This window comes from Haliotis cracherodii, unplaced genomic scaffold (genome assembly GCF_022045235.1).
Source record: "Haliotis cracherodii isolate W230 unplaced genomic scaffold, xgHalCrac1.p SCAF_18, whole genome shotgun sequence".
Taxonomy (NCBI): Eukaryota; Metazoa; Mollusca; class Gastropoda; order Lepetellida; family Haliotidae; genus Haliotis; species Haliotis cracherodii.
The window spans coordinates 11,404,331-11,419,422 of record NW_027266273.1 but is presented as its reverse complement, the minus strand read 5'-3'; the positions used below and the strand labels follow the sequence as shown (position 1 = coordinate 11,419,422).

The following is a 15,092-nucleotide window of genomic DNA, read 5'->3' as shown; positions in this document are numbered from 1 at the left end:
TGCTCTCTCATTACAGTAAAAACTATTTTTATACCCCGCCCCAAGGAATTTTAGTAATTTTTATTTTTTTACGTTTCCATGGCAACAAGTTGGACTTCGGTTCTATAAGGGTGGTGTTCGTTTACGTAGCTTAACTCAAAAAACGTTAAATACTTATAACAAATAAACTGTTACATATTTCCTTTCCAAACATTGCCTGTCTATATATAAAGCACATACTGAACTGGTGCCATTTGATATTAAGGAGTTTTAGAAATGTTTATTTTAGAATTTCCATTGCAGCTATTTTGACATGGGCTAAGAGAAATGTTGAGTCAGTTACCTGATTTTGACCATAACGTGTTAATTTCGGCGGGGGATATAGATGACTTCGTTGACTATACGCTTGTTTATTTCACTCCTCATGTATCATTTATTGGACGTTTATAAAATAATTTCAAACTATTGGTGACAGAATGACAATTATCACTTACTATTTCATAAAACGTATTTAATAATACCTAGATCCCTTTCACTTATCTCCCACACCGATAATATAATGTTAATAAAAAACGTATGTTATATTGACTAAATGAGGTATGTTCATAATGTAAATAATGTTCACTTTGGAAAGGTGATACTTTGGTAGATAAGTTGGTTTTAAATTGCATTGTTTCTAAGAATACGAACACAACAACATTCCATGAGAATAACGTACATCATCCTTTGTCATGCCTACTTCTTGAGGCTTAGTCTGGTAAGGACCACCTTCTCCAGAACGAGGCACGGAGACTCCACCAACACAAAGGTGATGAACGACAGGGCGAAGGAGACGACAAATGTCCCTATGTAGTGGTAGCTCTGTAAAAACACAAATTGGTTGTATGAATGGTTCTATGCATGGCCACTATCACAAACACAACTAAAACTTTAACAACTGAAATAATGACATGGTTTGAAACGTATAACCCTATTTTTGGTGTGATCTGTGCTCACATGCTCTGCACATATGAACCCTGGAGTGCCAATACCAATGTCGATACCAAAATCTATAAATGGTTCTCTGGCCTATATTTGTTAACCTGGCTATATCCGATCGCGATTCTCGTGCTTCAAGCATCTGCTTGTACTAGTCTGGCCTAATACAAGTATAATAGTGATAGCACTATCATGATATAACATTTATACTAAGTTTTCATATAATAATTAGATCGACAACAAGTGCTTTTATGAGTTATCATGGTGTAATATTTATACAACAATTCATATAATTAGAGTTTAGCAAGTAATACATATCATCAGGTAAAATGCATGTACAAAATATCAGTAGTTTCAGTCATAGCTTTTAGATAGATGCTAGTCTAAGGTAACGAGAACACATCTCCTGGAGATACCAGCTGAGTTTAACATTCAACACTGTATGCAGATCAGTGCTGTTTTGTCTCCTTACTTCCGAGCACAAGGCAGGGTAACAATTTCTCTGAGTTTGGGTTTATTGCTGCCGCAGATCGGAAATCGAACTTCTCCAATCAGAACCTTTCTCCAGAGAGGCGGTCGCCTGTTTCAGGAAATGCAGTTAATCAGATATTCAATGACTTGTCAGCTTGTTTGTTTGTTATTTAACTGCGAACATCATCTCATATGACGCCGGCCTGCAATAATCGGGTATGGAGCAGACAGTCCTGAGGTTGATATTATGAGCAACCTGTCAGGGTACGTTCAGGTTTTGCAGACACTGATTCTACCTACCACAAACACAACATCAGCATATCTCAGAGACCTTACAGAGAACTCTGTATAGGACAACACGACTGTGTGAATCAGGTAGGCCCCGTACGTCAATCTACCCAGAGGAATCCAAGCAGACCAGGAGAGGATGCTGTTGATAACACCTGCAAGGGAGGATATAAGTATCAGTAGATGTAAGAAAGGATAAATGATAATTCAATTATTTCAAATCAATACATCTATCTGACTACAGACATAATGTCACACGATTATGTCCGTTTACTTCAGTAAGTGAGTGAGTATGGTTTTACGCCGCTTTCAGCAATATTCCAGAGATAACACGGCGGGGGATACCAGAAATGGACTTCGCACATTGTACCCATGTCGGGAATCGAACCCGGGACTGCGGCATGACGAGCGAACGCTTTAACCATCAGGCTACCCGACCGCCCCCTTACTTCAGTAAACACTCTTGGACATTATAAGGGAGTTAACTCTATTACAACTTAGAAATCCATTATATCCTCTCTCAACGATGGCTTGAGCGAGGAATGTGGTCTTTCACTACAGATCGTATGATATATAGTTCAATATGGTGGATGTCAAGGGTGTTTCATGAATCACGCGATAATGTCCTTTCATTGAATGTTTGTGATCGTGAACGAATGTTCTTCTGTCCACCTATATTTAGAAACTAAACCGAATTTCCAAAGTCAGAACCAAAGTGAACACCCCAGGCATTCATATATCGTTTTGCAACAATAAACAGTGTATAAAAGAATATGCATCAGCGTACGCAATCACAGAGGGAATGAACAATGACATTTATTTGTTTACTTATTTTTTTGTTGTTTAACGCTGCATTCAGCAATATTCCAGCTATATGATGGCGGTCTGTAAATAATCCAGTCTGAACCAGAAAATCCAGTTATTGACATCCTGAGCATCGGTCCACACAATTGGGATTCGATGGCATGTAACAACCAAGTCAGCGAACCTGACCATATAAGAGGCAAAACCCTTTCCATATCCATAAGAAATTTCTCCTGAAATATATCATATATCAGATAATCGATATAGCTGAAGCTTATAGTGAACTTCTTGTCCAAATTGCTTTGTTTTTATTTTGCCAATTCGAGCAGAAATTCCAATCCTATAAGGGTAACGCTCTTTTTCAGGGCAGAAGCCCGAGGTTTTCCATTAACTGCCCGACGAAGCCCTTATTATAGCTTAAACGGATGGAATTTGTTATCAACTAAAAAGAAACAACAACATCGGTTTGGAAACCTTTACTGCAATCCTCACGAATGTCACTGACCACATTATGGAAACGTCATAGAACAAACCAGATGACGTCACTATAATACGTGACGTCATTTTCTCTACCCTATGACGTCACCGAACAACGGGCTTGATAATGGCCTGTCGTCAAGCAATATGAGGGCATTATCAAGTTACAGTGGCCCGCTCATTTCTGATAACGTGCTGGCGGTTTGATGATAATTCTATCCATTTTAGCTATAAATATGCATAAAGAAACAGATCAGCAACAAGGGGATCAGCTAGTGCCCATGGGGAATCTACTGCTTGCCTATATGTCCTACCCCCAAATGTTATATTGATGCTATCAATGAGGAAGTCCAGCATTTCTCATATTGTTTTCGCAGTGGACTTCAGATGACATTCGCTTTCATATTTGACAAATTGCCGTGAATCTCTGAAGAAAGAGCTGTTACTGGGTTTATGGTCACCAAGTTTGATGACAAGCCCCTGGATCAAGGAATGAAAGTTTTTCTTAAGGTTTATCGTGTGGGATAGGGGTTTACAAAGTTGAAATTCAAATGTAAAAATGAAATGTTTAGACATAGTTTGTTCTTTTCTTATATTGCAAAAAAAACATCATATCCTTTGAGTATTTTAGAATCCACATGGTATTAATTCCACTTATCACAAATATTTTTAGTAAATACAAAGAAAGTCAATCCTTGATTGTAAATCACTCTCTCTGATATATGATATTTTAGACCAAGACTTTGATAGGCATTTAGAAGTGATGAAGGGGAAAAGAAGTAGCCCTGACGTCATTACAAAGAAGTTGCTATCCATAAAAAATGTCATATTTTAGGCTTAATGTACTGTTTGTATAATATTTAACGTTTCAACGTTGTTTGGTATAGTTTGTCACGTTTGTCTTCTCAATGTCTGAATATGTCATATCGGGAATTCAAACTTTGCGTGTGAACAGTTTACTCACTCACTCACTCAGAGAAACCTTACCTCCGTTACGTGTGCAGCACACCAAGATAATCCAAGACACAAACAACGCCCAGCCAGGCCTGCTGAGAGTTTCATAGACGATTCTGGTATTGGCGTCCCATTGTCTGTCCGCCTCTCGCATCTGGTCATATGTGATGTAAGAGCACAGAAGTCCTACAGCTAGGAATACCAGCCACCCCAGTACAAGGAGGTACTGCAACAAGTAAACTCCTTTAGATACAAGTGTTCTCACCCATCTAAATCTACACCTACAGTGACATCAGTGTGGAGCTCTTATACAAGCAATGTTAGTGGGTGAGTTTGGTTTTTAATGCCGCTTTGAACTTTATTTGACTGACACAAAAGGATCCTAAATCAGGGCAGATTTGGCATTCGAACTCAAGACCCGGTATGTTTACTCGATTTATAAATTTGGTATTACACAGGAGCTCGTTTAGTATTCTATATTTATACACTGGATATAAATGGCTTACTCTTCGTATCTTGAGTTTACGCTTGGTTTTGTGCAGCAAGACCCCTAGGAACATCCCTATAGCGAATACGCCGACATGACTCCAGGGTTTACGGTAGACCTTGTCCACAAATTCCCTTGGGTTCCTTGGATAAAGCATCATACAAAACTACATATATATGTCAAGAATAGTGAGACTAAATTTTATTTACAGGAAATCATACAATTCTGTCCTTTTCTTTGGAAGTTATTAGACGACTGGGACACCCGTGGCCCCTGTTCACAATCAAATCAAAACAAAGTAAAACAGTGATTGAAAGCACGAACAGTCATCCTTGTCACAGTCGCGCGGTTGCACGACAAGCACGGATACTGGGAACCTATTCTTCCTTTAAATCCCAGCGAAGTGTCAGAAGCTTGAACCATTTTATCTTGATAAATAATGGAAACAAAGCATGATCGTTTTTGCTTATGTTAAGTGATGTAAATACTTACAGAAGCACTGAGCTGCCTCCAGTTTGCCATTCCAGATATCCGTATGATATAATATGTATAGCAATGAATCCAGATATCACACAATAACCGAGCCAGGCAAAACTGAAAAAATGTTGTGGCGTCATGAATCTTTGATCTTCAATGAAATAAACCAATTCGAAAATGTTGTAAAAATGTTTCATCATTAATCCTTTGCATTTAATTGACCTTATTCATGTTACTGTACTATTCCATCATCCATATTAGACGATTTATGGACGTTAGGGTCAAGACGAAGGCCATGGTTCGATTCCCTACATGGATACAATGTGAGAAGACAATTTCTGATGTCCCCCGCCGTGATAATGCTGAAATATTGCTGAAGGCGGCGTAAAATCATAGTACCTAACTCACACACTCAGATGATTAAAGTGTTTAGTTACCCGAATGTAAGCGGCAGTAACGCCAGTGGAGCCACCACGTAATACTGCATATCATTTGCTAAAAACCAGGAAGCTGGAAGGCACTGAAACAGACGTGCGCGCCATGAATATAGGTAGCCATCGGCGATATCCAAAGGCTTGAAGACGAAGTAAGTGATCTAAATACGTCAGAATGAAAGGAAACAACAATAACACAATTTCGTAAGCGTGGTTTAGACATTATGCAGTAGTTTAAATGACAGCTCGATGACTACATATATTGCCAGATGCAGAGAGGGATTTGTCAACTTTTCTCACAGAATACATGTATGGATGTCAGTGTACTTGTAGATAATCCTAAACAGGAACAATGTGCTCAATAGTGTGCTGCATTTCCCAAGATCTAAACATATAACTGGTGCACGGGTGGCCCAGTCGTCTAAGGCGCCGCGATTCGCTGTGCAGAGTTGCGTCCCTTGGGCACGCGAGAAACCTATGATCATGGGTTCAAAATCCCGGTATGTTTGTCAGCACCATACCCGTGCTCGTGGGATTCACCGAAGTGGTAAACGTCTGAGATCTGCATCACTTCGGGCTTTCCTCCCACATTAAGCTGACACGCCGTGATATAACTGGAATACTGTTAAAAGCGGCGTTAAACCCAACTCACTCACTCACTATAACTGGTGCCACGTGTAAGCCTGATACATTCGCTCTGCAAAAATCGGTTATTTATTAGGTGATAAAAGTAATGAGATGTTAGCAAGTAGAAAACAAAGTGTTGTTCGAGGCACTTGAATCACATTTGGTGGGAATGATAATTGACTTAAGCTTAGTCCCTCTTCAATGAACACTTACGACCGCATGATGACATTGTATCATGTGTTTTTGCTTTATGTTCCAGTTCCAAAGTAGGATTTTATTACAAAACGTTATTCTTACAAATTCAACATTTTGAATAACAATCAGAAGATTGTCTGCATTATATAATAAACAATAATGAGTACATTTACCGTTTCATGTATCGTATCAAAATTGTTGATGTACAGCAGATTGGCCCACCAGTTGTCCCGACAATGGTCCTTGTCTAAGAGGTTCTTTGAGTCAGCCAGTGGTCCGTCTATGAGGTGGTCCAGTAAGCCCGAGTAGAACATGATGATTATCATATATACAGGGGTCAACCTGGAACACAGAACCGGTACTTGAGACCAGTCCTTGCTGGGTTTTCATGCTTCCTCTGTATACTGAGTCTCAATGAGAATGTGACAGCAACTGTTTTTAATAAAAAAACTGGACCAGGGGGTCGGTTACAAATATCAACTATTGTATAGACGTCGATGTGTACTATTTTGAGTTGGCAGTGAATAAACAGATGGTCGGACAAAGGCTGTACATTTCTGGTAGAGGTTACTGTTTTGATGTTTGTGAATTTTTATCTATTTTTCTAAGCTCTAGGGGGAATTAAGGAACATGTAAAATAACGATTTTACCTGATGAAGGCGTTAGCATATTGTCCGAAACGTTGTGTTCCTCATAATAAAGAAGTTGACATCCATAAATTCTCTTGCATATTTATGAAATAGTTGAAAGGTGTGAATAGTACTTGGTGCGCGAATAGTTCTTATCTGGTACATTCGAAGTGAGCCCAGTGTATTTTGTAGTACAATATTTGGCAAAAAATAAAGAAGAATTTTTTATCTAAGCTACCTTGTGGTAAGGTCAATATCATGTAATGACAGAACGATCACGCCAAATAATTATTGGAAGAGTTTTCCCTCTTTTACTTACGAGCTGGGGGGAAATAAGGATTATGTAAAATAACGATTTACATGAATAATACGTATTTCCAAACGTTGAATGTGTTATGTCTGTCGCGTCTAACATTTACCCGACCCACGAAGATCTGGGAGAGCATAGGTCTTCAGCAACCCATGCTTGCTGTAAAAGGCGACTATACTTGTCGTAAGAGGCGACTAACGGGATCGGGTGGTCAGGCTCGCTGACTTGATTTCTGCATGTCATCGATCCCATTTGCGTGGATCGATGCCCATGATATCAATCACTGGCTTGTTTGGTCCAGACTCGATTATTTACAGACCGCCATCATATAGCTGGAATATTGCTGAGTGTGACATTAAACAACAAACAAACAAACAATCACGTATGCCCAATGTGGCAATCGGGTCCTGGCCATTGTCCCAGGCACCACATCTAAAAAATTAGGAAAGGCAAAGTCCTCCCATCCACACTGTCCCTTTTGGGTAATGATAGTCACCTCCACCATCTGTGGATGTAGTAGATGACCATCTGTCTGGCTGTAGGCTTCCCTCTGGCGGACTTTGCACATTCTCTCAGGAACAAGAACGTCAACAAGCAGCCGCTAGAAAAAGGTTATAGGTAAACTGACAAGAAGCAAATGTTTATGATCTGCTAAGATTTGCCAAACCGATACCTTCATTTATGTAGATAAAAACCTATTATTATTCGCCTACCAAACACAAAAATGTTAACTTAAGTAAAATGGGGTTTTTTTCAAGGCAAAAAAATCGGATTAAAGTTTAAAATTCCAGTAAAGCAATATTTCATATGTAACTTATACTTTACAAAGATAATTATTGACTTAATGTAAGTACCTGAGCAGAAAGAATGTATCAACTGCCAATGTGGCATTTAGTAAGAACTGCATGGTGAATCTTCTTGTCCATTCAGTATAATCACTCACGTTCTCATCTAGTGGGAAAGATTAAAGACATGATTAAGACGTTAAAACAGTTGGCAAATCAGTTGGTTATTTTTGTACTATTCAATCGGAAGTTTCTTTACAAATAATTTCAGAAAATAAGATAAATATAATGTTGATGTATCTCCCAGCACAAATACCAATAGTTTGCAATGCTTTAATTAATCCAAATGTGTTGTGATACAGGGTTGAATTGGGTTTAACGTCGCGTCCAAGATTATTGCACATTATTGCCGACTTATAGTGCTAGCCCACTGAGATACCATGCCGCAGTTTAAGATGAATACCCCACTCAGACACAGCAGTCCTTGTTTTAGCCCCTTTATGCCGAGCGCCAGACAGGGTAACACCAAGTATCATCTTTTAACGTCTTTTGATATGACGCGGGGATCGAACCCCGGACCTTCCGCTCTCCGGGCGGACGCTCTATCATTAGACCACGGAGACGGTCACTGAATAAACGAAAACCGCGTCCTGTTAAGTGGACTGAGGTGTGGTGGGGGCAAACGCATGTCTGAAAGAGTAATAAGGTATCAAAGAATAGTGCAGTGGCAGGGATCTATAATGAGGGATCTATTCAAACTGCTGTAGCTGCACAGTAGGAAAATATGACTAGTTTATGACATACTATACTCACAGCTATCAAATCCACTCCAATATGATGCATGTCCGAGGATGACCATTGCCATACTGAGTACGCGGATGCCATGGAGACAGCCTAGGTCTCCTTTCCCCGTCCTGGTGTTGAGGATCTTTTCAGTGTTCCTACGGACGGAGAACGACAGGAGGAGTTGGCGACCCAAACCTTAAAAAACACAAAAATCAAAATAATTAAAATGGATAAGCTAAAACACTGATAGGATTAATCTTCATCCGTCGTTATCGTTCAAATTCTTCCCGAGCTGACTAAAGCTGTGCACTTGAAAGTAGTGCAGGGCGTTTACCATGATGGCAAGACATATGAACATGGATATAAATTCAAAAATTCTGAGGTGAAATTGTGAAAAAATTCTTGAGAATCTTCCTTATAAGCTAATGTGAACCATTGATATGCAGCAGCTTTGAATGTTGAATTTGTTTATATTTTATTCCTCAGAAGCTGAAATGAAAACTTAATGAAAATGGAACCATCTCATAACCAATAAAAGCTCAATCATTAGATATTTTGCTAGGATACATATGTAATAATGGCATATAGATTATATCAAAACAATTCTCAAAATAGAATTTAGAGTAAGCATATAGTCCGAAAGGTTGTGTCATAATAAAGAAGAACTTTTTATCTAAGTTACCAAGTGGCAAGGTCAATATCATGTAATGACAGAATGATCACACCAAATAATTATTGGAAGACTTTTGTCGCTTTTACTTAATGACTGGGGGGAAATAAGGAATATGTAAAATAACGAATTTTACCTGATGAAGGAGTAAACATATACTCCGAAACGTTGTTTTCCTCATAATAAAGAATTTGAAATCCACAAATTCTCTTCCTTTTGTGTATCACTTCTAAATGCGTTTCAAAGACCTGTTTCATAGAATGTTTCTTTTGCGTCCATATAATATTATGACATGCCACAACTGATCACTATCGTACCACGTCAACCCCTAGGTCTGACTATTGATACTGCTGGTACACATTATGTTGGACTCTGATTAATTGTTTGAATTAATCTTATATTTAAGCGGTCTATATTTAACTTGTAAAGGGAAGTAGCTTTTTGTTGTTGTTGTTGGTATCGCTATGTGAAAGAGACTGTGCTGTGAGCGGGGGGACCGTGGTGGTTATAAAACGGTAATTATGCAATTAAATGCAAGTAAGACATTATTTAAGTGACCGTTTATTTTCATATTTGCGTCTAAATATAAGTATATTCATAGACGTGTCTGCATTATTTTGCAGTCAATCAAGCCGACAGCGCTACCAAAGTATTTTGTGGCAATGTCACCCTTCAACTAAAACAAGAATCTGTTAGAGTGAGTGAGTATGGTTTTACGCCGCTTTTAGGAATATTCCAGCAATATCACGGCGGGGGACACCAGAAATGGGCTTCACACATTGTACCCATGTCGGGAATCGAACCCGGGTCTTCGGCGTGACGAGCAAACGCTTTAACTACGGGGCTACCCGACCGCCCCTAGAATCTGTTAGAATATGAAACTAAGAATTAGAATAAATGATGAAGTTGAAGAATGATTTGACGTCCTCAATTCTCGAAACCCACACATTACCTTCATCACCGTGTTCTTGCTCCTCCTGCTTTTCCAACCTGTGTAATCCTAGATGTTCATTTTCGTCATGAACGATTTTAGGTAGCAAACCATCATCATTCACAAAGGCGTCTCTATCACTGTCGTCGTCGATGTCTCCATTAAAGCGGACACGTCTGTGACAATTTGTCTCTGTGCTGATGATGTCATACAGTGTCCCCACAAGAGATAACGCAACGATGAAACAGATGACCACCCTGCAAAATGTGCACGCCAGTGTGAAGAAGACGTAATATAATTTAAAAACAGTTCTGTAGCATTTTTCAACGAAAGTCTGGCACGAAAGCAGGCATAGAACACGTTTGTCATCGCTTATATAGTCTTTATTCATTATGTAGTGTAGGCCACAGGCCCATTATACATTACAGAGTATACAGTGAGAGAGGAACATTATAATACAAAATTTTAGGCAATTTACACAAGACGTAGTTTCATTGCTTTGTAAATGAATACGGATAGATTTTGAATGATTATTACATTATTTGATGCCATTAAAATATTAAACGTATGTATGGAGGGGTAAAGGTAAAACTTTTTGGGTATATTTTTTCGTCTTAAATGTACATATCGATCACAAATTATTATAAAATGAAATTCATCTTCAATTTGATTTTGATTGCAACCTTTCAGACTTTGACTCCTTTTAATACCTCCCAGTCTCCACGCTTATTAATCACATCGTTTATGCGATAATTGAATCTCAATGAATGGCAAATTGGTGATGAACTTACACTGTTGCCACAGCAACAGGGTCTTCCTTCCAGTCTGTCACCGTGGTGAAAAAAGCTGACACCAGAGATGAGCCATTAGCGTCTAGAGGTAGTACAGAGGATTAGTAACATTCAAATAATTGCTATAACCTCTATATGCATATGTATAATTTGTTACTATGTCATTGTGGATATAGAGGATATTATGTGAGTGTTCATGTCATATTATGTTTACGACCCGAGTGTCAAGATTCCGATATTTCCCGAGCGAGAGCGAGGCACGAGTGTCGTAAACATAGGATGACATGAACACGAACATAATTATCTATTTATTAGCGAAGAAGATGTCCGCATACAGGGTCAAATTTTAGTATAAGGAGTGCAAGTCGCAACAGCAGCGGAACCACAATTTGTCGAATGACGTCAACAATCTTCAGCTATGATGTCGTTTCTAGTGTGACGTTATTCCGACCTCACGTCACAATAATGACGTCAGCAATGCCACCCGGATGACGATAACAATACAATGTTGTCTCCTGACGTGATATGACCCTAGGGCACTTATGATTTTTATGAACCCCGATATGTTTGCCCTCGTAGGCAATAAATCATAAAATTGCACATGCATTGCTTACGTATTGGAGAAAACACGCTTACTCGGTTTTGGTAGACAGAGCATGCCCTGGGGGTCGGGAAAAACCGCAGGGGGCTTCGCCCCCTTGGTTTTTCCCTCTCCCCAGGGCATGCTCTGTCTACCCAAACCGAGGGAAAGAGTTTTTCCATGCTTATAAACCGAAAAAAGAAACTTAAAACAACATTTATCAACATTTTTATGTTTCGAACATACATTCCATGAACCGCGCGTAAAATATCTGTTGATGGCGTACGGATCTTGAAAAGGACATTCTAAAAACCAGTGTGGCTTATCAACACCTCTGTAGCCTCGTGGTACACTCACCGGGCTACAGATATGAAGGTTATATTCCTCGGGAATATAAAGAAAACATTTGTCGTTTGATTTTACATTTCATAACATGTTTAAATCTGAACAGAAGTTACATTAATAAAATACCCAGGACATTATATAAAGTCCCTGGGATATTGCAGCAAATATGAATATGCTATAAAATCTCAGTGATATTATATAACATCCCAGGGACATTACAAGGTCCCTGTTTATGAGATTTAACACGAATGGAAAGTAAAACCTCCCAATAGGGGTTTAATGCCTATAGAAAGAAGTCTCTTACTTAATAGCGATCCCAATGAATAGGTTTATAAAACTAGACTAAGTCATAACTACTGGCAGTATTACCCAAACGAAAACTATGTTAAACGAAAATACATGTTATACAAAAAATGATCTATTATGTAATACTTTTCCTTTTATGAGTTGTGAGAACATAGGCATTGAGGATTAAACTCACATCTTGAAGCAGCCTCCATGACCTGACTGTCATTGCAGGAATTTGGTAGACACAGGTCCCATTGTATAAATACGTGGCGTTGAAATATCTGCAAATGTATTCTCTCAATGTAATATATATGACCTTTTGTGACCTTATATGACTCTCAGGACACAGGGAGTGTCATTATTTTTTTGGAGTGGCGAAGGAATAGGATACTCTGATTTGACTTGACTTTAAACATGGTTTCCTAACTTGATAAATGCAACGCCATGTTATTTTGTTGATCTAAGGGGATATAACTTAGTATGGTCATTTCCTGCTGCTGGAGTGAGTGAGTGAGTTTGGTTTAACGCCGCTTTAAACAGTAATTCCAGGTATATCACGGCGTGTCAACTTAATGTGGTAGGAAAGCCCCAAATGATGCAGGTCTGAGACGTTTACCACTTCGATGAAACCCAGGAGCACGGGGATGCTGCTGACACAATCATAGGTTTCTGGAGTGCCCAAGGGGTGCAACTCTGCACAGCGTATCGCGGCGCCTTTGACGACTGGGCCACCCGTACACCCCCCCAACCCCCCACCCGCGAGGTGACATGGAGTTTGTTCAACGTTTGATAAGATTATTATAAGTTAAGTTAGAAAGATTTTATCGAAGGGAAACACGTACCTTAGGTGGTTCATGTATGTTGGTAATATTGGTGATTGCTTCAAGGCCTTTGAGAAGGAAGTGACAGTAGCCTCCATTTATCACATGACTTTCTCCCGTGCTTTCATTGGTTAGTACGTGTGACACATCCAGACATTCGTCATAGTTACCAAGAAATTTGATCGCTCCCCGTAGAATACTTTTGCCTGGTTTGCCTGATGCATCTAACACTGTAACAGAGCAACACTTACCAAATAAACAAAGTCCTCAACAAGTATTTCAATGTAGATAGTATTGTCGATATTGCGTTTTCAGTAAAGACTGCTTTTTAAATGAATACCGCTGCAATGTGTGGAGACATCTCCTTGTGATTCGGGTTAAACTATGTATGCCAAAAACGTAGGGTATATTGTGAATCTTCAAGACAATCTTGATCTATATGGTTTTGACAAATTGATATGATATGATCATATGTGCTGGGGAGTAGGTGATGAGATCTGATGAATTCTATGGTTGGTGTGATGAAATGGTGGCGCACTAGATCGTTAAAGAGGTCGGGGGTCAAATTCGAAATTTGCATTTTTCCAGCCAACGTCAATTATTTATGTCGGGTGAAATAACCTCTGTTGGCCAGACATGCACTAATTCCTAGGGGCATGCTTGTGATGAGTCGACAAATGTCAGTTTGACTCAAGCTGTTTCACTCTTTCAGAATCACCACTACCAAAGTGTAGTTCAAATATGTTTCGTTAACAATAATATATCGTAATGGAAATAAAAGCAAAAAAAAAGATCCTTTCATAATCATGAAAGTTCATTGTTCGATTCCGACTAGATCATAGCATGTATTCATGAATCACTATCAAATAGTAATGATACCAGGTGTTCGCCGGTGGCACACGTCACAAAAAAAGCAAAGGCATATATTACGACTCAAAATAAGGAATTGCGTCAGACATCATTTCAGTCACAAATGCGTCAAATTTGGAAATGTATGAGTTGGATTTGTGACAGAATGACTCACTTTGCAAGGCCCACATCTGACCCTCCCCAATACCCTGGAGATAGGCGCTGACGTCAGCTGTACATCGGTCCTCGCTCTCAAGTCCTTCCGGACTCAGTAAATACTGCACATCTGCCAACACCTTCTCCAACGTCGACAGCAACGGCGTCTCCTCGCTCCCCGAACCTTTCTTTAAAATAGTCTTCGAGATATCGTTAACACTTTTTTCATGTTTGTTTCCCATCACTGACCTTAAGATGGAAATCAACTGTGGATTCAGCAGAGTTGATTGCAACATTCCCGCCAATACATTCGCGTGTGGACCTTGAGAGGTGTTCATGTGTTCAGACGAGTTGGGAACAAAATGCAGTTGATCCGTGGGTTCTCCATCTCCTTCGTCCTTTAGGTTTAAAGAACTTGGCTGACCACTTGAAGCTATCTGGCTATACTGTGTGATAATGCCTCCTTGTTGTGCAATTGTCTTATTGTAACTTTCATTGAGCTTAAGAAGATCATTATTCATTTGGAACGTGTTCACTGAACATATACACACCAAAACGATGATAAATGTTGATGACTCTGCCGATAAAATCATATTATATAAATTGGAGAACAGTTGACACACCAACGTTACACCGAATACCAGCTTCCCTAATACCGCTGATGACTTAGAATCTTAGTATCATAATACACCAGAGAGTTATAAGTCAAGTCTTTACGATAACATCTGGACTGTAATGTAAACTTTTCACCGATACCCTTAGCCTTGACTCATGTCATTCGTTTGGCTCGACATCAAGTGATGGTGAAACACAATGCCACAGACGCTGTGGTCACACTTAGTTTTATCTCCTCTCCCAAAGGGTGGGTAACTTGCCTGCTGTTAGTTCAATTAGACCCGACACACCTCATGCAGAGAGCGTATTATATTCTACACAGCCTGTCCTATATTGTGATTATACAAACTGCATGCGTCACTGGC

The 15,092-nt window shown here is 39.3% G+C and overlaps 1 protein-coding gene across 1 annotated transcript; it reads right to left on the bottom strand.

Annotated features, from left to right (window-relative positions):
• Positions 1-714: 714 nt before the first annotated feature.
• On the bottom strand, positions 715-14,705 carry LOC139466040 (nose resistant to fluoxetine protein 6-like). Its single transcript, XM_071248057.1, has 15 exons — positions 14,132-14,705; positions 13,129-13,337; positions 12,482-12,567; positions 11,074-11,166; positions 10,304-10,539; positions 8,709-8,876; positions 7,965-8,061; positions 7,607-7,711; positions 6,345-6,513; positions 5,353-5,435; positions 4,931-5,032; positions 4,458-4,581; positions 3,985-4,177; positions 1,729-1,871; positions 715-840 (listed from the first exon to the last, which is right to left on the bottom strand). Exons 1-15 carry the CDS (start codon positions 14,703-14,705, stop codon positions 715-717), a joined length of 2,508 nt encoding a protein of 835 aa, XP_071104158.1.
• Between the last annotated feature and the right edge of the window lie 387 nt (positions 14,706-15,092).

Excerpts from the sequence above, each read along its gene's own strand:
- LOC139466040 (XM_071248057.1), bottom strand. The coding sequence starts at position 14,705 with ATGATTTTATCGGCAGAGTCATCAACATTTATCATCGTTTTGGTGTGT. Across the intron at positions 8,877-10,303 it reads GCAAGAACACGGTGATGAAG|GTTTGGGTCGCCAACTCCTC; the intron begins GTAATGTGTGGG and ends GTGTTTTTTAAG. Across the intron at positions 4,582-4,930 it reads GGAGGCAGCTCAGTGCTTCT|GAACCCAAGGGAATTTGTGG; the intron begins GTAAGTATTTAC and ends GCTTTATCCAAG.